This window comes from Drosophila guanche, unplaced genomic scaffold (assembly GCF_900245975.1).
Source record: "Drosophila guanche unplaced genomic scaffold, DGUA_6, whole genome shotgun sequence".
In the NCBI taxonomy this organism is placed as follows: Eukaryota; Metazoa; Arthropoda; class Insecta; order Diptera; family Drosophilidae; genus Drosophila; species Drosophila guanche.
The window spans coordinates 15,542,541-15,565,246 of record NW_022995743.1 but is presented as its reverse complement, the minus strand read 5'-3'; the positions used below and the strand labels follow the sequence as shown (position 1 = coordinate 15,565,246).

At 45.5% G+C, this 22,706-nt stretch overlaps 4 protein-coding genes across 5 annotated transcripts; 1 reads left to right on the top strand and 3 right to left on the bottom strand.

Moving 5' to 3' along the window:
- Positions 1-5,778: 5,778 nt before the first annotated feature.
- LOC117592367 (ubiquitin-associated domain-containing protein 1) lies at positions 5,779-8,533 on the bottom strand. The gene is made up of 6 exons (XM_034286070.1): positions 8,023-8,533; positions 7,889-7,900; positions 7,335-7,830; positions 6,935-7,267; positions 6,571-6,874; positions 5,779-6,504 (listed from the first exon to the last, which is right to left on the bottom strand). The coding sequence occupies exons 1-6, from the start codon at positions 8,406-8,408 to the stop codon at positions 6,356-6,358; spliced, it is 1,680 nt and encodes a 559-aa protein (XP_034141961.1). The 5' UTR covers positions 8,409-8,533; the 3' UTR covers positions 5,779-6,355.
- Positions 8,534-9,138: 605 nt separating this feature from the next.
- Positions 9,139-14,149, top strand: LOC117592358 (poly(A) polymerase beta). Its single transcript, XM_034286058.1, is given in 8 exon segments — positions 9,139-9,670; positions 10,164-10,335; positions 10,397-11,190; positions 11,250-11,446; positions 11,518-12,111; positions 12,181-12,462; positions 12,518-13,328; positions 14,027-14,149. Coding segments are annotated over 6 exon segments (2,652 nt in total). The 5' UTR covers positions 9,139-9,670; positions 10,164-10,335; positions 10,397-10,427; the 3' UTR covers positions 14,032-14,149.
- A 703-nt stretch (positions 14,150-14,852) lies between these two features.
- Positions 14,853-15,923, bottom strand: LOC117592378. Its single transcript, XM_034286081.1, has 2 exons — positions 15,792-15,923; positions 14,853-15,735 (listed from the first exon to the last, which is right to left on the bottom strand). The coding sequence occupies exons 1-2, from the start codon at positions 15,843-15,845 to the stop codon at positions 14,887-14,889; spliced, it is 903 nt and encodes a 300-aa protein (XP_034141972.1). The 5' UTR covers positions 15,846-15,923; the 3' UTR covers positions 14,853-14,886.
- A 3,251-nt stretch (positions 15,924-19,174) lies between these two features.
- Positions 19,175-20,963, bottom strand: LOC117592381. Of its 2 annotated transcripts, none has more exons than XM_034286104.1 (4): positions 20,804-20,963; positions 19,921-20,081; positions 19,688-19,863; positions 19,175-19,623 (listed from the first exon to the last, which is right to left on the bottom strand). In XM_034286104.1, the coding sequence occupies exons 1-4, from the start codon at positions 20,808-20,810 to the stop codon at positions 19,203-19,205; spliced, it is 765 nt and encodes a 254-aa protein (XP_034141995.1). In that variant the 5' UTR covers positions 20,811-20,963; the 3' UTR covers positions 19,175-19,202. The 2 variants fall into 2 exon arrangements, with proteins under 2 accessions (XP_034141995.1, XP_034141986.1); XM_034286095.1 differs by lacking the exon at positions 20,804-20,963 and adding an exon at positions 20,140-20,248.
- Positions 20,964-22,706: the final 1,743 nt, after the last annotated feature.

Sequence of the window (22,706 nt, the reverse complement as noted above, 5' to 3'; positions counted from 1 at the left end):
GCGCGTTTGTGCTTGTTGCATTTCTCGCAAGTAATTTCTTTATGAGTTTTTACTGTTTTGGGCCCCGTAATCCTTATAGATGAAGCAGCAAATTTGATGCTGCGTGCAACGTGCTTTCCTCCCTCGATGGCCGTCATTCTAGTTAATTCCCCCCTATTTACCACAGTAAGTTGACTTAATGCATTCGCTCGGTCCAGGTCTCGTTCTTCCCATCTCTCTCTCTCTCGCTCTCAGGGGTTTTGCTGCTAATACACGTTAATATCCTTTGAGCTATGAAATTGCGCTCATTTGTCAGGATTTGAGGGAAGAGGCCAGAACAGGACACAGGATACAGGAAATTGCAATTGTATTCCTTGGTATTTGTTGCTTTTCCTTTGGCTTTTGGCAATGATGATTTATTTGCCGCGCACGTGAGAATGCGTCCAGACCTGCAGGAAGAGGGGTGTACAGTGGGCGGTCTGTTGCGAGCTGCCTCATTAATTTCTGCCTAACGGACTCATTAAAAACTAATCCGTCATGGGAGTCCGCATCGATAGCTCTGTCCGCCAGCTGAGTAAGTTGAGACGCAGCTTGTTAGTGTCAGATCGGCTTAAAATTAGCTTGACTTGAGAAATCAATCGGATAAAAACAAATGGCCAAAGATTTCAATCTTGCGTCTACATGGATCCATTTCCAATTTGGATGGATAGAATGAAGCACTACAATGAACTACTGATAACAAGAGAAAATCAATATTTATTTAGTACAGTTTTATGCAGTTTATCAAAAAGTGTTCTTTAACGTTGCAATTTCTGTATAATTACTCAAACGCTGTCATTATATACCAAACAATGGTACAAATCCTCATAATCGTAAACATTTGCCAGCCCGTTGTGCATTAGCTGATGAGCAATCAGAAAAGAGAGTAAACGCGGAAGGTCATAGAGCTGTGAAGACTGAGCGACCTGGAATTGTAGCTAAAATGAGTACTTTTTAAAATGGGAAAACACATGAACGTCAGTATTTAGCCACGTATTAGGACACTCAACCTAGATACGTTCAGATTGTTATGGTAACGGCGTCCTTTGTGCCATCGTCACCTGGGCCACAGGCGGGCTGAGAGCAAGCGGTGAGCACTGACCCGCTAAGTGCCGTTCGACTCATGGCTCTCCCGTTCCCGCTACCGCTCCCACGTTCATCCTCTTGCTTTTTTGCATTGTGTCAAGTGCAAAATGTGCAATGCATGATACAAAGCGACCGCATGCCGCAGTCGCTTTCTCCCTCTCCTGCCATATAACGGTGTGCAAGCTTGCATTGTGCTGGGCAGAAGTAAAAACAGAAACGAAAAACAAAATAAGGAACAAAGGTCGAGCGCTTAATACCCTTGTAGATGCACCGCTGCAAATCCATAGCTGCGATTTCGAATATTATGAGTAGATACGTGCATATGTATGCAATTTCTAAAGAAAGCTTGAACTACCTTTGGAAACATTCGCAAGTTTTCCCACAAAAACTTGATTTACCCACTCAACTCCAGCTCCAAATAAGAATACCCTCTGCAAGGGTATTGTGAAAGAAACAACAAGAAGGGGAACTTCTGTGTGACACATTTGGCAATGCGTTTTTAAACTGGAGAAAACGGAGAGAAGAACAAAACGAATGTGGCAGCCGCAAAACAGAATAGAACAAGAGGGTTCAGAGGAAGCGGGAGACCGACCGGCAACAAAAAGTCATTGGCAGTGGGAGGGCATGTGGGGAGGGCGGTGGTGGTGTGTAGAGAAAAGTTTTAGCATTTTTTGTGCGCCTCGGCCTCGGCACTGAATTGCACTTAAAGTCAGCGCCAGTTAAAAACTTTCAAGCAGCAGCAGCAGGCAGTCGTCTTTCTGGATCTCCCTCTGCCGACGACAACACACAAAAACTGTAAAAACTAAAAATAGTCAAATAAGAGGATGAAGAAGATGATGTAGAAAAAGAAGAGAGAGAACTCTACTCTTGCATGGAGTGCGAAAGAAACAATTGAAAACTTTATTGCTTTTGCCTTTTTCACTTTTGTTCGCAAGTATGTTGCTCGCTCACAATGGTAAGGGGTATGGTGCAGTGGCGGAGGAGTCGTTGACAAAAACCCAGAATGTTAGAAGGGAGCAACAGCTGAGGAGAGCGGATGGAGGGGAGACCAGAGCCAAAAAGAAGAGAAACTCGAAAGTTTGGTGCTCTTATTAATTTTGGGAACTGTGCTGAGGGCTGAGGAGAATAAATGGAGCAGGTTGGCAGCCGCATAGGGAAAGGGCCCCAACAGTATGGTTTCTGGGGAAGAGAGTGGGGAATAATAATGGGACGGGTGGCTCGGCACACTCTCGGCAGCTGTGCGGTCAGCTGGGGCTGCCCACTAATTGGCCTTGTGAAAATATTTGCTACGCTTATGAAAACACTTGACCACTGCAGCCTGCCGCACGACCCTTGACTGAAATGACACACAGAATGGTCAAAGTGGACCCAAAACAGTCTCACCCACACATGTACATAACTATGAGCACACCACACACAGCATAATATGCACATAAGCCCTTGGTTTATGCGCCCGCGAAGTTTATAATTAAATCATTGCAGTCAAAGGGCTGGATGCAACATTTGTTGTGGAATAATTGAAATGTGCTGTTTATTTATGTATAAACAATTCTTTGGACATTGTGACTTCAGTTATTCCAACCAAATGGAACATCACAAACAGCAAGGACGCATAAACATAATTAGAATCAGCCAAAACGGTCACCCAACCACACCCACACCCACACGAACGCACTCACTCGAGGAGACATCGACCCAGTCCAATCATAGACACATGCCGAGCTGGCCGCAGGACCCGAACCCTGACTGTATGACCCTCACACCTCGCACACCCACCCACATTCACCCCACCAGCAAACACCGCAATTTTTGTCAACTGAACTAATTAATTAATTGTGGGCGGCCAGCGTGGCCTTCCTTCCAGTCGAGGCCGAACCGAAGCGAACCGAAACGGACCGACACTGGACGAACACCCAACCGTCCACCCACCCACTTGCTAACTGACCGGCAACTAATTTTTATATTTATGAGCCGTGGACCGGGGGGGACTGGACTGAACTGGACTGTTGGCCTACTGCGTCATAAACTGTATCGTTTTGGTGTTGCTGTTTTGTATGCATGTGTGTTTGTTGTGTGCTCCCTGCCTGAAAGAGTAGTGCCCCAGTAAAGGACAGTTTATCCTTGACGCAGACTCCATGCCGTTTGGCCCACCCAAAACATAAAGTTGCATGTTCAAATTTTTAGTATCTTTGTGTGATTTCATGCGTTAAAGCAGAATTTTTATTTGCTGCCCCGTAAAGACAAACGACAGCCACAAGGATGGGCTACAGGGCGGAGGGGCGAGGATACATATCTGATGTGGGGAGATGGGTTTTCCCCCGTTTTCGTTTAATTTTCATGTCGCGTTGAAAGTTTCATACAAGTATTTATGGCATATAAATGAAATATTTGCTACTATGAGGGTAGCAAATGGGCATTGGGTAATGTTTGCTAATGAAGGACTTCGATTCGGTTTTAAATGGTTAATTGGGCTGGGATGGGATGCCGTATGAATACGGAATTCCAAGGGTGTGTCTATCAGTTGCCATACCCAGGAGCTGACGAAGTTTTTCGCCAAGAACTATGCTTATACATTTCAATTTTATTTTAGCGTTGAGGTTCTTGAATTTAAATTATAAATACATCTTTTTTCCTGCTTGAAATGAAGCTTACTTATATGCAAATCAGTTTCATGCGCCCCTTGGTCTACGCACATAGCATTACAACAATCCAATTACATTGGAAAGTGCATGAAATGTAGGACAAATCGAGAAATAAAATTAAATTAAATTTGTATTGCATTGCAATTGAAAATCGCATTTAATATCCATCCTTGTCCTGCTATCCTTCTTTTTGTGGCACAATTTGTTGTGGTTGATTGTGCTTTGGCCTATATTAATGGATTAATTTCGTAACTCCACCGCACCCACAATGTTGGAGCATCTTGACAATGGGCATGTCACGTATTTTGCATTTGCCAATTTCAATATTTTATTATAGATGTATTCGATATTGGATGCCTCGATCCATAAGCCTGGCCATATTAATGCATATTAAATGCATTCGGGGAAGTTTTTCATTTAATGGCAAATATAAACATGAAAAAAACTCGCCAAAATCGCATGCGACAAGACAGGAATTTTAAATCATGCGAATGCGAAATGACAAAACATTTTCATTTTCATACAGATTGAGGAATTTTGTGGCAATCCAACCACCCAACCATTCACCATATCTTCCTCCGGTTGCTCGGTTTCGCATTGTCTCGCTTGCGGTGGGGGCGTCGATAATGCTGTTTATAAATTTTCTGCGGCGGCTGCCAATATGCAACGGAAATTGCCAGCACAGCGCCACACGACTTCAATATGCAGAAGAGAACCCCTCTGGATCTGGTATCTAGAGCTTCGAAGCTGATGTTTTTTTTTATGGCCAACTGTAGCAAGGGTGTTGGCCTGGGGCGTGTGCCTGCTGCGGGGGAGGATTAGCTGAAGGATGTTATTCTGCTGCTCGTCGTCCTTGTCAATGCATTTCGTCTTTTGATAATATCAAAAACTCATTTGCCTCGAGAGGTTCCACCAACCCTGTGACTCCAGATGATTTATTATACTAAATGCTATGTCCCGCCGGTCCCTTACGCTGCATGCGTCATCAATTTTTAGAGATAGATTTGCATGGGCATCGTCAGCAGCGCCAGGCGCCAGGCGCCAGCGACATGGGCCATGGGCCATGGGCCATTAGGCGGAGAGCGTGTGGAGAGTCTGCTGCTGCAGCTGCCGCTGCCGCTGCAACCGCAAACATTTAATAGAAACAATTTCTGACCATAACATCGAGTAATTTTCTCTCTCTGCAATTCCTAAACAATTTAACAATGGCACGCAAAATATTAATTGAAAGCCACTTGCCAGTGAATATATCTCATGGATGCAACCACGAGAACTACGAGTACATGAACGCGCTTAACATAAATTAAAATTCCACCAACGCTCCCAATCCCCCCATCAAGGGCACCGCACTCAGCGTTTGGTATAAAAAAGAGAAAGAAAGGGTTAGCAAACAATTGAATAGCATATAATAGTTTTGTTTTGTTTTGTTCAGTTCTGTTTTGTTGCTGCTGCTCTTTTTTTTTTTTGCATTGCTGTTGGTGGTGGCCTGGCTGCAGATAAAACAATGAAATGTGAGAAATGTGCGGCCGCATGGAAAAATTAATTGTAATACATTAAAAGTGCAATTGCTGCTGCTGCTGCTGCTGACGCACAACAAAGCAATACACTTTATACAAATTGCAATGAAGAGTAATGAAAAAAGAACTCTGTTTCGCCTAACATATGTTCTGGTATTACGCTGGCGAGGGATAGTGCGGCCACCCACCCCCACTTATCTGCATGTGTGAATCACTCTGGTTAAATATTACTCATACCCCTAGCTGCCCCTAATACCTACTGTATCCCGATAACAGCTTAACAAGCATGGCATGATTCATTTAGATTCAGCTACTTGGTACCTTTTTGGAAGGGGGGACTCACAGCTGTACTTTCGGTGAATTTGGTCGATTAGTCAAGAGGAATTAAAACTAAACTTTCCCACAATTACATGCCAGCTTAAGCGCGGCCCAAAAATATTATTTAGGTGGAGCCAAACACACCACAGAAGTGCAACTCTCTCCTTTTTATATCAAAAACTAATTGATTTATTTGCTTATTGTTAAAACAATGCTAATAGAATATTTGGTTTACAAAATAATACTTTGTGTTCAATATCGGTTACCGCTTGTCGGTTGTTCTTGTTAATTGTTCTTAGCCCCGAATGTACAATAGCTTTGCAAAATATGCACGGAAATCACCAAAAAAGTTCGCTCGCTTACAACTATCGGGAGAGTTATACATATACATAAATATATATAGAGTGCAGTTGAGTTAGCAGTTAGGATGATAGGATATTTGATAGACTAAGTGAGGGCCGGTGCCCTGGCCTTCTTTCTGACTGTTGACTGTTGAGGCTGACTAGTTCTAGTTACTCTATTTAATATGCGTTATTCGTACTGATCGGTAAGCGTTTTCTTTGCGTGCTTCGGGCAAAGCGTTTTGCATCTTTGGCTTTGTGCGGTTTTACATTCATAGTTTTTTTTTGGCTACAAAAATACTCTTCACACCCCAAAAAAATGGGAACCCGCTTTGGGTGTGCGCCTGGGAATGAGTGTGTATATAGTATGCGATTGTATGTATAAATATATCATTTGGTTAATCTCATTTATAAAGCCACTTGGGGGCTGACATCACCAGCGGTTCGTATAGAACTGATTGATGCCCAGCACATGCTTCTCCTCATGGTACTTTTGCAGGATATGTGTGATGACCGAGGTGGTGTCGTTATCGCCGCGCCACACGCGTATTGCATGCTCATTCTCCAGTATGGCCAAAAATGCTATTAACAAACACAAAACATAAGAATTAGTGCACTCCACGTGGCAATAGGAATAATTTTACACACCCAAAAATGTCTTTGGATTGCTGAGCGTCATTTGGACCTGCGGCATTTCGAGTATGACTTTGAGGATGGGCGAATCCGGTGCAAGACCCTCGCGCAGCTCAATGACACTGCCCGAACGATTGTCGCAGAGCCACTCACAGGCGGAGGCTTTGTTGTTGCCTGTCCGCTTCAGCGCCGATACCACGGCGGCCTCCTCGAAGCCCATTTCGGTGAGCGATTCGACTATCTCCTCGCTGGGTGGCGAGTCGCGATGGCTGTAGATGCGCACAATTTCCATCAGCGCAGCGGTGTTCTCGATGGTTTCCTGCGGGCACGTGAAGTCAATTAATTATCTCGGTGGAACGGGTTCGCGTTCGATTCTTACGTTATTGGTGACAATGGCGGAGGGAGATATGGAGGACATGCTCTGCTGCATATTGATGGCCGGCTCCTGGAGAACATCCTCGTTTTGGTTCTGTATCAGCCACTCCAACGTGCTGGAATAGATGCCACTGTTGGCCTTGAGGGCAAACGCGGCCATCTCCCGCTTGAAGCCCATATCCACGAGACACTGCAGCGTGTCCGACTGATGGTTGCGTCGATTGATCAGCCGCTGCTTCAGCATGGCTATCAGGCGCGGGGCATACGGCCCAGCACCCAAAACGGCAGCCGAGGCCTGGGCCAAGGAGATCAGCACCTTGCGCACATCGTATTGAATCTGGAATGGCAATGGCAATGGCAATGGAGGTCAAAACTCTCCCCTAACAACTCCTCATAACACTCACATTCGACTGCTGAAAGATCTCGTTAATATCGATGGTGGGCAGCGAGTTGGCGTTGGTCTGCACATACCGCGTGGCGCTCTCCAGCAGCTGCTCATTGGGACCAGGCACCTCGCGTATGCGCGACACTGTCTGTGTGAGCGTGCTGCGCCTGGCCGACAGAATGAAGGTCTCGTTGTTGCGCACCTGCAGCTGGGCCAACGTCTCGGCCTCGTTCAGCTCTCCGCCAAAGTACTCGGCCCGATAGAGGCGGTAGCGTGGATTTAAATGCCGCACATCCGGGGCAAACAGTTGGATGGAGTCGGGATCGTCGCTCAGCTCCAGGATAACCTCGCTCTTTAGGTCATTAAGGCGCTTGTTAACGTTCGTCTTGAAGACCAGCACCCGCGAGCTGGGACATATGACGCGCACCGTAATGGAGTCGCCCGCCTTCAGAGGATCCTCCCCGTCTACGCCCGTGGACCCCGACGAGTCCACGCGGCTGGAATGGCATGTCTTCCTGCAAGATAGCGCAACGATTAGTGGCTGGAGATCACCCAGAGAGCAGCGAGACACACCTGAGGAACAAACTGCGCAGTTTTTGCATAGTTTGTGTGGGGAAATCCAACGGAGAATTTCGAAAAAATACAAAAAAGATTTCAATATATTGGTAATCGTTTTGGGTGAGACATTTAGGTGCCTGCCAACTTACGCATGTTCATGCTGCTGTGTTGGAGTGGGTGTGTCCAGTGGATCACCAGCGGCATTGCCAGTTTGTGTGGCTACCGCAGTGGCCTGCAGGTGCAGCTGCAGCTCCAGGTGCATGCGACGCCTGCGGGCCGGCGAGGGCGTGCGCAGGACGCAACTGCCACCACCCACAGTGGGTCGGCTGACCACGACAACGTCCGTCTGGGTCTCCGTCTCTGTCGTGTGCACATTTAGCGAGGCGGAGCTGAGGCTCTCTGCATCGCTGGCACTGCTTGCGGTGTGGACGCGACTGCTTCCCGGACTGTCGGCCGATGGCGTGGATGAGCGCTTACTTCTCGCCAGCCACTTTGCGCGTTTCTCGTTGAACTTTTCGCGCATCCAGGGAATCATGTTGGGTCGGCCATTAAGTGCGGTTCACATTTTGCATCAGTTTTCGGTCGAGTTGCAACATTTTCCAGGAAATAATAAACAGAATCGATGCGAAATTGCCGCAGCTGATTGCAGCGTTCCCAGTGTGTTGTATTTAGGTGGAGAGGTTGGCAACGCGAACGACATAACATATCGGATATACAATTGAAAAATATCGAGGAGTCGATAACAAACTATGTCCAAAAATGCAGCGATAACTAGCTTCGACTGGAATGCAGTGTTAATTGTTGGGAATTGGGTGTATAATTGTCGCCATAACCAGATCATTGGCGTAAGATTACGCTGCTGACAGTTGAGGAATATGAGATCCATCTGTATATTAAATACGTAAGTTAGGTATATTTCTGACGGTCAGGCGGTATTTTTATCGATTCATCAGCGGTCACACTGCTCACATTTTAATTACTAGCACCAGGGTGACCATTTAATTATATACTTTTGAGGATATTTGACTACGAAACTGAGTTCATTGTATATTTACGGTATATCGGTGGAGAATTGATTGATAAATCGGATAAAATTATAGTTTTAGTGCTGAGATTTGTAACTAGCTAGTAATATCCAAAATAACCTCCACATCAAGGAATATGATTGAAGATTACGGTATATTTACGGTGTATTTTTTCAATGAGAAGGTATGTTTTGGTATATATTTAAGGGTTTTGAGGTATATTTGATCGATAGCTCCGCGGTCACACTGCTCACATTTTAATTGTTAGAACGCGCAAATCAAAAGAAAAAAGGCAGCAGAAAATGTTTGGCGCACATTAAAAGCAAGCAAGTCGTGCCCCCTAATCGAGTATCGTGCCACCGCCACGCCACAAAAGTATCCCCCAGCAGTAGGCATATAGTGATCTTGTTGTTCTGCTCCCAACTACATGCGTGTGCGTCAGTTTGCTGTGCCTGCCAGAGAACGTCACGTAGCATAAAAAAACGCGAGAGGCCGCACACAGTGGTAAAAAGAGGTAAAAGAAAATAGTGCAAAGCGCAGAAGACAGAGGAGGCGATAGCAAAAGACACGAGAGCTGCAAAAAGTTTGCATACGCCGGACGCCAACCAAGACGCATGAATGGGCAACACTACTCGACGCGCCCGCTGCTGCCAAATTACAATAACATATATTGCCCATATGTACAGGAGGAGCGTCCCGTAGCCGGGATTCGATTAGCCTGAAGATTGACTGGGAGATTGAAGCCCACACAAGAAGATACGACGCAGCGCAGGTAAGATAAAAGAGATAAAAGTTTCACCCCCTCCCCTCTTATGTATTTTGTTTTTCGGCGTGTATGTATACGCTTGCCTGCCAGTGTGTAGGTGTGTGTGCGTGAGCTGGAGCGCGTGAGGTGCGCTCTGAATTTGCAAAGGAAATGTAGATGCGTTTGCATCTGATTTTGGTTTCTTTGTTTATGTTTGGCCATTACCACGATTAGTTGGCACTTTTGCACGCAGCCCGCACCCCACCACACATATCTTGCGCTAATTTATTTACGCATTTGTTTATGCCCCAAACGCAAGAAGAGAATGTGTTGGGGATAGAGAGAGAGAGAGAGAAGAGAGAGTGCGTTCCAGTGTGGCCAGCTGCCACTTGGCGTTCATTGTTTTGCTTTCTCACATAACGGTGCTGCTGGTGTGTGCGTACAAAATCTTATCGCAGTTTCGTCAGCACAAAAGCAAATTGCAATTTTCTGTTAAACTTTTATTTTGCACTGCTTTCAGCATTTTATTTAGCGCAGAACAGTCACAGGATTAAGCAGACGAAGAAGTAAACAAAGTGGAAGACGAGCAAGAAGCTGGACAAAGCAAGTGGCAACAGATACAATTCCATTTTTTGGGCAGCAACACGAGCAACTTAATTATACTACATTACATACATTTTAAGCCTAGATAGGTGAGATTACCAACCGCCACAAGTGCCTCAGAGCATCAACTAATCCCCCAACTACCCCCAGTACCTATATTTTAAGCTCAACTTTATACAAAATGTGGAATTCCGAACCAACACATCGCCAGAATCAGCAGCACCAGCAGCAGCAGCAGCAGCATTACCAGCAGCATCAACACAATGGCAATTCTACCTCGGGGGGCGGCCAGCCCGCCAAACAGTTGGGCATGACGTCGGCCATTAGCTTGGCTGAGCCGAAGCCGGCGGATCTGCAGCGGACGGAGAACCTTCGCGCCTCCCTGGAGCCGTTCAACGTGTTCGAGAGCCAGGATGAGCTGAACCATCGCATGGAGATCCTGGCCAAGCTCAATACACTGGTCAAGCAGTGGGTGAAGGAGATATCCGTCAGCAAGAACATGCCCGAGTCGGCTGCCGAGAAGCTGGGCGGCAAGATCTACACCTTCGGGTCGTATCGCCTCGGTGTGCACCACAAGGGAGCCGATATCGATGCCCTGTGCGTTGCACCACGCAACATTGAGCGCACCGACTACTTTCAGAGCTTCTTCGAGGTGCTAAAGAAGCAGCCGGAGGTCACCGAGTGTCGCTCCGTGGAAGAGGCCTTTGTGCCTGTCATCAAAATGAACTTTGATGGCATCGAAATTGATTTGCTGTTTGCGCGACTCTCGCTCAAAGAGATACCCGACGACTTTGATCTGCGCGATGATAATTTGCTTCGGAATCTGGATCATCGCTCGGTGCGCAGCCTCAACGGCTGCCGTGTGACGGACGAGATCCTGGCCCTGGTGCCCAACATAGAGAATTTTCGCCTAGCCTTGCGCACCATCAAGCTGTGGGCCAAGAGTAAGTGTTCCAGCAAGCCGCAGATATTGCAACAAACTAAATAATCATCTTTCCCGCAGAGCACGGCATCTATTCTAACTCGCTGGGCTACTTCGGTGGCGTCACCTGGGCCATGCTGGTGGCCCGCACTTGCCAGCTGTACCCGAATGCAACAGCTGCCACCCTGGTGCACAAGTTTTTCTTGGTATTTTCGCGCTGGAAGTGGCCCAATCCGGTGCTACTGAAGCACCCAGACAACGTGAATCTCAGATTTCAAGTATGTAAATAAGTTTCAGCTTACCCCAATCGTTCTAATCGATTTATTTGTTGCTTTTGCGGTTTGTTTAGGTCTGGGATCCGCGTGTCAATGCTTCGGATCGTTATCATCTGATGCCAATTATAACGCCTGCGTATCCACAACAGAATTCCACATTTAATGTGTCCGAATCCACCAAGAAGGTCATGCTAACCGAGTTCACACGCGGCATGAACATTACGGACGAGATCATGCTTGGACGCGCCTCCTGGGAGCGCCTCTTTGAGGCGCCCAGCTTCTTTTACAGATATCGGCACTTTATAGTGCTGTTGGTAAACTCGCAGACGGCCGATGACCACCTGGAGTGGTGCGGACTTGTAGAGTCCAAGGTGCGGCTGCTCATTGGCAACTTGGAGCGAAATCCTCATATTGCTCTGGCGCACGTCAACCCAAAGTGCTTTGAGCTGAAGAAGGGGGAGAGCGCCAACAATTCGCAGAACAACAGCGGCAACGAGGACGACCAAAAGCAGCAGCAGCAGCCGCCGCCGACCAACCAGGCCACAGTATCAGCGTCGCCATTCTGCTCCATGTGGTTCATTGGTCTGGAGTTTGAGCGTTCGGAGAACCTCAACGTGGACCTCACAGAAAGCATACAGAATTTCACAGAGCACGTGATCATGCATGGCGTAAGTAGAGTGGAAATCGAAGACATCTTTTGTGTGGTGTTTAATCGATTTTTTGTTTCGTTTTTTCAGGTCAACATCAAGATGCTCAAAGAGGGCATGGCCATCGATGCGCGGCATGTGAAGCGCAAGCAGCTCACTGTCTACTTGGACGCTGACTTCCTCAAGCGTGAGCGCAAGTGCATGGAGAGCCACACGAGCTTCAACAACACGCTGCTAGCGAATCGCAAGCGACTCTCGACAGAGTTGGCCCAGTCGCAGGAAGCCCTGCCGCCGGGCAGTCAGACACAACAGCCAGCCAGTGGCAATCGTGGGCGGGAGAGTGGCGCCAAGATCCACAGGCTAAGTGAATCGGTGAGAACGAGAAACATTAATTGTAGATTTTATTTGATTAAATTGTTTGTTGCAGCTGACGGAGGATAATTCGAATGCATCGAGCGATTTGGGTGCCCAGACGCCCACGACACCCACAGGGACACAAATGAATGCGCCAAGTTTTGGCAAGACATCGGGCAAGAATGGCTCCGAGTTGGACAGCTCGGAGCAGGAGCAGCAGGCGCAATCGTCACCGCAGTCGCAGGCGCATAATAATGGAAACAACAGCACTGCCACAACGACGGAGGTGGCATGTTCGTGACAACCGCCAACGCTACATCCACCGCCGGCACAACAGCAGCCACCGCCGCCACCGCCACTGCCACTGCCGCCGCTACAGTCATCAGCTCACCATCATCATCATCAGCATCAGAAGTTTAGGAAGAACAACAATGCGGCTGCCGCGGCAGCCTCCAATAGTATTTTCAATCAGCGCTCGATACTGCATGCGGCATCAAGTCTATCGGCGGCTCTAAGCATAACCGGACACAACCGCAAACAGCAGACGGCGATGAAGCATTCAAACATACATTCGGCAACCACGATCAGCAGCAGCAGCGGCAGTACTCTCACCCACACCCACATCATACACAGCAACAACAATAGCAACGGTTTTGGCATCGGCGGCGGTGGCAGTGGCAGTGGCGTCGGCAATGACAGCAACAAGATCTGCTATTACATTGACGACGATGATGATGATGATGATGAGGACAACAAACAACCACAAACGCAGACACTGGCCAGAGCCATTCCCACAGTATCGGCAGGAGGAGCAACAGCAACTCCAACGGTAGCAGTTTCTGTAGCAGCCGCCCCAGCCGCTGCATCGGCCACGACAATTTCTTGTAAGTTGTTTCCATTGTTTGACTCCAATCTCCTCGCATTTACCGTGCATTTGCGTTACTTATTCCTACTTTCCTTGACACGAGACTGCTCTATGCTCTAATTGTTTGACTATTTCCTATTTTTAATTAACATAACCTTAAACAGTATTTCACTCTCCCCAACACCAATGAGGGGGAAAGATTTAAGCTTCAGTTTCTTTCAGTTTCTTAGCTGTAAAATCATTCAGAGACTGATGCACTGCAAATGATTGAATTCATTTTGATCAAAATAAACTTTTAAAAAAAGTAATTAAATGTTGAAAAACAAAAGAAAAAGCTACACTTTTTGGTATTTTTATTTTCAAACAAATTTATTATATTAATTACGGAAATTAATGTAGCCGTCGGGTTTGTTTATGTTTGTTCGGGAAACTTTAGATATTCTTGAGGTCAAATTCATCACAGGAATGTTAAAAGTGATTTCAGGGCTGTAAATTATCAGGGAGTTGGTTGATTTCAGCTTTAGTTTCATGTATAAACACTCCCGCCTAAGGGTTAAGCGATGTGCATATAAATTTCATAACACCAAGAACAGAATGTAAACCGATTCTGCGCTTCAATAAAATGTATTTAGCGAGGGAAAAAGTTATAATTATATTCAAATAGATAACATTTATGCATCTAATATACTAACTATCCCATTTAATGTCTCTTTGCAGTGTAAAAAGCTATTACACATACCATTTAAGGATTAGTTATCATAGTTATTCTCCCCCTCAATTGATTTTCTGGGCATTTGAGTGGGTGCCCCAAACGAAAGTGGAAGCCCAACACATTTTACACAAAGCGGTGAGTGGGTGCAGTTATAATTATGAAATGCAAAATGCCAAATGCTAATGCCAGTCTTTGTTGCCCCGTGCAGGTTTCGATCACACTTCACTTCAGAGTTTTGTTGAACATGATTCTGTCAACAAGCTAACGTTCCGTTCCGTTCCGTTCCATTCGGTTAACCAGTTATAAAATGAAACAAATGCATAAAGAAATCGAAAATCAATCGATTTTAGCGGCAGAGAACAATTTCGCTAGCGAATGTCCAAATAATAATACCTCTTGTACATCTTTTTTACTTCCCCACAGCTGGTTTGAGGAGTGCGTGTAGAGTTGAAGAGGAGTGGAGTGGAGCCAGCGGACATGGACGATGAACAACCAGAAGCAGGACAGCTGCAACATGAACCTATTGAATCAATTAAGAAGATTCTTTTATCATTTTTCCACCTTCTAGTTTTCAAACATTTGTTTCTTCTCCTTTCTAGTTGTACAACGCTGAAAATTTGAAACAATTATGTTCGTTTTTCTAAGAAAATGATATCTGAAAAAAGGTAATAATAACAAACAAAACCAACACAAAGAATTGCAAAATGAAATGAAAGATATTGATTTAATTTTACCAAATAAAACCAGAAAAAAACAAAAATATGCAGCGAAAGCTACAAAAAAATCAAAACAAAATGCAGTTGATTTTTATTTGACATTTTATTGGGGAAGGAGTATGGAGAACGCCTAATTGATGTCTGAATTATTAGGATATGGCTTTCTGCTGTTCTGCATATTTGGGCAACTCAGCTTCCATTCGCTGATGGCGCAGCATCGAGCACTGTAGGAAGTTCAGCAGTTCTGAATATTGTTCCGAGTGGCAGACCTCTGATAACGCAAATGTGTACATTGTATGCCGCAGGCCCATTTGGAAGGGGCGAAACTTCAACTTTGTCTTGGACAGATGCCGCATTAGCCACTCCTTGACATTATCGCCAGGGTAAAGGGTGCTCTTGTTGCCACAGACTTCTATCAAATCCTTTTTGCGTGGATAATATTCTCTTATCGGATTGGAGTCGACCAACACGCGGGGCAGTGTGTGAGCGGCTCTGGCCGCAAATCGTGTATCCAAAAACATGACTCCAAAGGTCGCTGCCCATGGATCGAAAACCCACTGACCATATTCATTCTGCTTTACCATTGGAATTTTGACGGTCAACTCTTTGGGTGGAGCGTACTGCACGCCAACGCCACCTCCTTCATCCCCGCCCTTGTCATCCTCTCCTTTACCATCAGCACCGCCTTTGCCTGCTCTCACGCTGACAGCACCTTCAAACAGTCGCAAGTCTGTCAGCATCGTACCATTTGTTACACTGGAATTAAGCGGTCGTCTGACGCTGGTATCGATGCTGGATGTGGCCCCCGCCTTGATCATATTTTGTATTTTCTTGTTTGGACTCTGATTCATCCATATTCCCCAGGCCTTATTGCTGGATCTTCCCCGAACTGTTGTAGTTTCCAGCGCATTCTTCTCCGCTGTTGTGCATCCCAAATGCTCACCGAACTGCTTAGTTGAGGACACTGGCATAGCCAGGAACTCTTTTACTCTTAAGCACTGTGGGGTTTGGGTTAATACGTTAAGATCAACACCGAATCTGGGGTGTAACTCACGACTACTGCTGCCAGAGCGAAAAATATTACACTGAATATGCCAATGTTGTGCATTTTATTCACTCAACGATGGGTTCACAGCCGATAGAATGTTAGAGTTTTTATTATATTTCCCTATTCTTATCCCTAGTATTATTGATGTGTTTTGTTTGGAACATGTACTATTTATAATAATGTGACACAAAACACTGACATAGGGGAAAATAAATCATATATGAATCTTCTGTAGAGGACAATCCTTTTAGTATTGTATGTTTTGAGTATATTCATAATTTGTACTACACCTTAGATTTACCCTGAAAAGTGCCTTAAAATTATGAATATATGCACAGAGCTTGCAATTTTTTATTATACTTATTTTACGTATAGACAGCTTTTAATGTTGAATAAATAAAGAAAATCTACATATTTCTGTACCTTTCCCTTTTCAATTGTTTAAGTAATACAATTAATGAACTATTATACATATTATGTGTGAATAAATATCTCACTTTTAATAATTGCCTGCTTTTCTCTTCATTTTAATGATATTTTTGCACTTTTAATGTTGAATAAATAAAGAAATGTGTAACATAATACTATAAATACTATCAAGCAAGTCATAATTATAAATAATAGATAATAAATATCCGCATTTTCGATTTAAAGTGAAATTAAAAAATATATTAAATTGTATGATTCATGACTATAAAGAAGTTCAAAATAATTATTTAAAGTGCCCTTTTCAATTATTTATATATAAACTATCATTTTAATCATGAATAAAGTTGAAGAAGTTTAATAATAAAGCAATTTATATTATAGCAATATATTTTTGGAGCTAACTTTTATTCATTGTCTCATAACCCCTGGTACCCCATACGCAAATGCAGCAACAATATCAAAATGAACATCATTTTGTTGTACGAGTAGCTACCATTTCAACAGGTGTGCACTTAAGCCACTTAAGCGTCTTCCATATCAAGGACGCTGCTGAGCAAAACTGCATTAAGCCCTTTTGTATTTGGTACAGTCACCACGGTGAGGCAGCAAACAGACTTCTGGAATTGCATGGGTGTCATGTCTAAGTACTTTATTCTGAGTATCACGAAATGTGCTTCCCTTCTCGATAACTGGCAAATTAACCAGACGGCGCGGCGATCCCTTCCTTTGTCTTGAGCGCCTCAACTAATTGCACTTCTGCGAATTTGTGCGCGACACAGCTGCGCGTTTTTCCCCCGGAGCCCCGAGCTGGACTCCGTTTATGGCCACGGATTAAGTTGCAAAATTTTCTCGAAGGTCGCCGAAGGTCGCGAGACGGCAGCAAATTCGCGGAAAAGCGAACAGTCCTTACACAGGTAACCGCCCGCCACCCACAGGTAGCAGATCGATACCGATGCCGGATCGATACGCGGACTATAAAAGATGCCATGTCCGGCAGATAGATCATCAGTTACCAACGCACCTTCAGCGTGTGAGGTGTTCAAAAGTGAAAGTAATTCGGAACTATTATACGATAAACTTTGTTCAGTTTTGCCAACTTGCCAGCAGCACTGGGTGAAGTTTGTCTTATAATCCACCAAAGTAGAAACAATCAGCGAATGCCGCAGCGCAAATTGTGAACAACTCCGACTCTGGCACCGATCTTGGGATGCATTTTGTACAGTTATGTCTTCGTGATCCTCATCACTGGGCAAAGTGTGTCTCAAGATTGCAGCCGCAACAACAAGTGCTACCAGAAAGTTTCAAAACAATGACGAAAAATGTGCCACGAGCTTAAAGAATTTTAAAATTAAATGGCGATTGTCGGTATGGTCGCTTGTTAACCCCAGGGCTTTCGTTCCAGCGAAGTGACTAGACCGAACACTCGTGCTATAATTTTAGAATGTTCAACATGCCCGCCGAAGCAGTGACTGAGAAGTGTATACTCCAAAGATTTGATACCTTCGGGTGGTTGCAATTAGTTTCTTTGGTCGTCCAGCCTTAGGTGATTTCTCTGATCATAAAGCTAGACAACCATTGAAGTTCGTTGTGGCATTTGCAGCACTCCCCAGCCCAAACCCCAGTGTCAAGTTTGTTCCCAGCATGCCAGGGGCCATACGCTAAAAGGAACGATCGTTGTGATATGCGTTAATCCACCGTTACATATCACAGTGATTTTCCTTTATAGCGCATGCTTTGCACCCAATTCAACAACCCAATACTCGCAGTCGTGTATCCATATCCCCCTGCCATTCTGATGCTCAGCCTTTGAAGTAGAGAGAATAGTTGCTGTGCTGTATGTCCTACCCAACTGTATATATCACAGTGGCTGTTCTTTTTGTACCTAAAGTGCCAAACAGCCAAGGAATTTCAGTGTTGTTTCAGTGTCTCGAGTGGAACACCCATCCATCCACATGCCGTGTACCCCAACCGCAGGGAACCGCTGCTGCTGATATATTATCCAACATCTTTGACATTTCTATATCACAGTGGCTGTTCTTTTTGGTTGCACGGCCAAGTTCAACGATTTGTCATCTACGCCCTGATGGAAACACAACACTAAACCCCCCACACCGAAAGTGCTCAATTGAAAATTGTTCAAAAAGAAGGGAACGGTTGCTGCTGATGTAGTTCAAGTTTCGCACAATTTATATCACAGTGGCTGTTCTTTTTTGTTTGTCAATCGATCGACGAAGCAAGAAATCACATTTTTTTAAATATAATAGAGTGTTTGTGGTCCAACCACCATAAATGGTGTAAATATATTCTTGATCAGCATTTATCATAAGGAAACATTTGTATGTTTGTATGAGCACCACGTGTGAATGTAGTGACGCGTCTCGACGCATCTCACAACGTTCCTTGCACTTTTTATTTATTTATTTAATAAGTTTTATACGTTTTGAAATACAAAATAAATGATGCAAGAAATCGAATTCGCTTCACAATCGTTTGTATCGGTGGCTGGATGGAAAGTTTTGAGCTTAAAATTATATTGGAAGATCTGAGATTGAGAGATTCTAGAAGTTTATTCTGAGTTTGGCATAGGCTCCACTTGAAACTCTTCTTAAAGGTTTTAAAAAGCTCCAACCTGACTTGCTGTCAGTGTGGGGTTAACTTGAGTTGCCTCAAGCTGCAAAATGTGCTCGATTGTGGTCAAATGTGTACATGCAAAGCGAAGCAACATGCAACATGGAAGCTCCGCTCTGATGGCGATGCTAATGTCATAAATGGTCTGCTGATTGGTTGACAGTGTGCCTGCAGCCTTGGTCCGTTGCAACCTGGTAACTTAATGCTCGTTAACGTTACTGAGCGGAAGTGAGCGAGTGAGAGCGAGCGGAAGTGAAAGTGCCGGAAATGCGCCTGAAATGTTCGAGCATGAAAGGCACAAAGAACTTTTTGTTTTGCATTGAATGGCATCGGTGGTCTCCATTATTCTATTATTATTTTCTAAACTGTCTTCTGTGTGTAGCGATACAAATAATTTTCAACGCGTATCTTGTCACGCAGCTCCTTGCGCGATGTCCGCTCCGTGGCTGCCGTCGTGCCATTGTGATCGTGGAAGAAGCTGCAACTGCGCGCCGGAACGAACTGCTTGATGTCGCGCAGCTTAATGCAACGCTCCACGACACCAAGGTCGCACTTACGGATCACAGCCTGTGTGGCATGCATGCACTTGCGGCACATGTCCTTGTCGCTGCTGAAACTGTGAAAGTAGTCGCCCAGCGGCCGCTCGCCACACACCGTGCACAGGGAGGTGTTGAAGGCGCTACAGAAGACGGCAACCGCTGGCCAAATGACACACCTGCTGCCAAATGCCATATCCACATTCCACGGGGGGTACTTCAAGTTGTACGGATAGGTGGAGGGCCTAAAAAATAGTCGAAAAGCCATTGGAATCCTCCATCTGCAGTTGTCATTGAAGCGCTTCTTACCCTGGAGTCACCCACTGGGGCTCATGGTGCAGCTGCTGCTTGTTGAAGGAATAAGCATGCTGTGTCCTCGTATACCTCTCATCATAGCTGCCCAGCGGTGGATAGCCCAAATCCCTGACCCCTGGCAAACGTGACGTCTTGCTGGCCAGCGCCGAGAAGCCACACTTCGAAGGGTACTAAAGTTAGGAAATAAATAAGAAATTCCCATTAAATCTTGTTTCCTCTTTGCTCACCTTGAAGCCAATTTCCTGGACACAATCATACGTAAATGGACTTGGGCCTGGCGGCGGCTCAACCTCTTTGTCGCCAATGAATGTGCCGCTGGGCGATCGCTTGATTTTTCGACCAAAGGCAACCGTTGGCGCTTCTGGCGGATTAACCACATACTCAAAGCCTGCAAGAAGGGAATGTCCATAAGTTTAATGATAAGTAATCTACGGAAGAGTCTGCACCTCGCTCCTTGCAACGCGCCATTATCAGTCGCGCCTCGGAGCGCTGGCGACGCAGCTGTTCCCGCTCCTGGGCGTTCGGCTTGCGGGCACGCATCAGAACTGGCAGTCGGCGCTAGACTAAAGACTGTTGGCCAATTGGCAAGCTGTCGATTCGTGACAGACACGCCACGCATTCCCACAACACGCACTCCCAGGGGTGGGTAGGTCCCAGGGCCCACCCATCGATAATCATCGCGTCGCGTAGCTGTTTGATATAAAATCAATATGAGCAAACCCGTCGACGGTTTGCCACGAAATCAGTTTTCCAGCCCGCAATATTTCTATATTTCTATTCAGTTTTCGGCGCGTAAATTGCTCTTGCCTGACTAACGGAAACTTTGACCCAGTTGGGGGAATACTTTTTGGTAGCTCTTTGAATGCCTCTGGCCATGCCACTGGGAGCTGACAGACAGCATGGAGCGGGGTTTTTCATTGGTAATGATAACAGCAGATGGAAAATATTCACTAGAGAAGGGGTACTGGGATACCAGAAGCCTCACACAGCTACACCAATCTAATTTGCCCAAAAAAAAACGATTCAAGTTTCGGTTATAAAGCGCTTTGGCTTTTTTTCTTTAAAGATTTGAAGTGTTCATTTTGCATTACACAACGCTGCCACACTTACCTTCCATTTATGAAAGTGCTTGCCACAATTTACGCTCAGAAACAACTTGAAATTTTGGCCCCAAACTGGATGAACTCTCTCCACGATGAACTCTGTCCAACTCTGAACAGAATCAAATATGAATGAAGTGTAGCCGGAAAAAGTCAACGTACAAAAATGAACTGCCTGCCCCAGCACCGATGTGACACATTAAGTTTCAGTTTTGGCATATTTTCAAAATACTTTCGAAAATACTTTCCAAAAATACCTTTTGGAAACATTTTAATAGCGCTTTCGATATGTAATGGCAATGGAATTTTTCGCTTTTCCTGTGCTCCTGTGCCGATGCTGGCATTTCAGCAATTTTCCAAGTGGTTTGGCCACCGACTTGGAGCTGCAGAATGGCTATCCCCTGCCTGGCATTAATGCCAGTTAACTCCCAACGTTGTGCCCCAGCCTCGTCGGCAGCTGCAATGGCTTTTGTGGCTTTCTTTTTTGGGGCAGGACCTGCATGCCAGACTGCAAGTCCTGGGAGACACGCACATGAATGCTAATGCCATTGAGGCAGGGACAGAGACAGAGACAGAGGCTCGGCATCGGTAATGGCAGTGGCAGTGGCAGTGGCAGTGGCAGTGGCAGCACGCACAAGTGCACAGCAGACGTCCTGCAGCCGTGGGACAGTGGAACCAAGCAACCATTTCGGGCTAACAAATAAAGATAGGACCCAAAGGATTTATCTAGGGCCACCGTGCACCACAGCAGCACGCAAGAAACTGCTTAATTCGTGCAAATAAAATGATTGTGCAACATATGTTGGGTGGGGGGCATGGACGGGCTGTGGGTCTATTATAATATGGCAAAAGCGTGCGGCCTCAAGCCACTCGAACAGCCGGTGGGTGCCGCAAACTTACAACGCAATTACAATGCAATTTACCATTATTTAGCGGGCTTTCTTCTGCCCCCAAATCGGGCAGCCAATATGTTAATGTCTGCAGCTGGTTACGAATGCTCAATGCGATGGTTAATTATGCCAACAATTACAGGGCACAGAAATGCAGGAAATTAAATTGAATTTAGAGAACGTAGACAGCAAGCAGCAATCCATTGCTCCTCGCTGCTCCCTCCTGCTATTGTTTCTCCCGTAAACACTCCTTGAACTTCCGTAAGCAAGTGCCATGTCCTACACAGACCATTACAGCGGCACAACATCCACTCCACTCCAACTGGAAATGCAAATAAAAATGCAACTCCAGTGGTCGGCTCTGGGTTCTCTTTACATTCGGCATGGACCAAGGACATGGCAGAAGTACTCCTGGCCAAAAAGAGGAGAACCCATAAACGTGCCATTCACATGCAAAGCGCAAAAACTTCTGAGACTGTGAGCCCATCTCCCCTGCCATGTCTCTCTTTCGCTTCGGAAGTGGCAGCATCCTGGTCAAAGCTCGAGTTCCCCTGTCTTCTGCTGGCAAAGCGAAAATTTGACTCACAATAAAAACAGCAGCAGGCCGGGAAAACAATGCCAGAAGCAGCAGCAGCAGCAGCAGCAGCAAAACAACAGTTTAAGTCCATTGCGGAGCGGAAGTGCCGCTTATTACGCAGGATGTGGTTAACCGGAAATGAAACGAAGCAAGCCAAGTGCGACAATAAACCATGGACACATCTACTCTCCTCTCCTGCTTGTTACCCATATATGCGGGTGCCTCTAAAACTAATTTAAGTTGGCTTTAAGCGCTCCAATTAGTGCCAGGAAAATGGCACCCAAAATCAACATTTTGTGCTGCAATTTTTAATTGTGTTCCTCTTGCCGTGTTGTGCAGTGTAACTTTGTGCATATTTCTGCTGCTTTTGTTGTATTCCTGCTGTGATGCCAGAATGCCAATCCGCAAATGGCCAACAAACTGAAGGCTGATGTTGATGTTGAAAT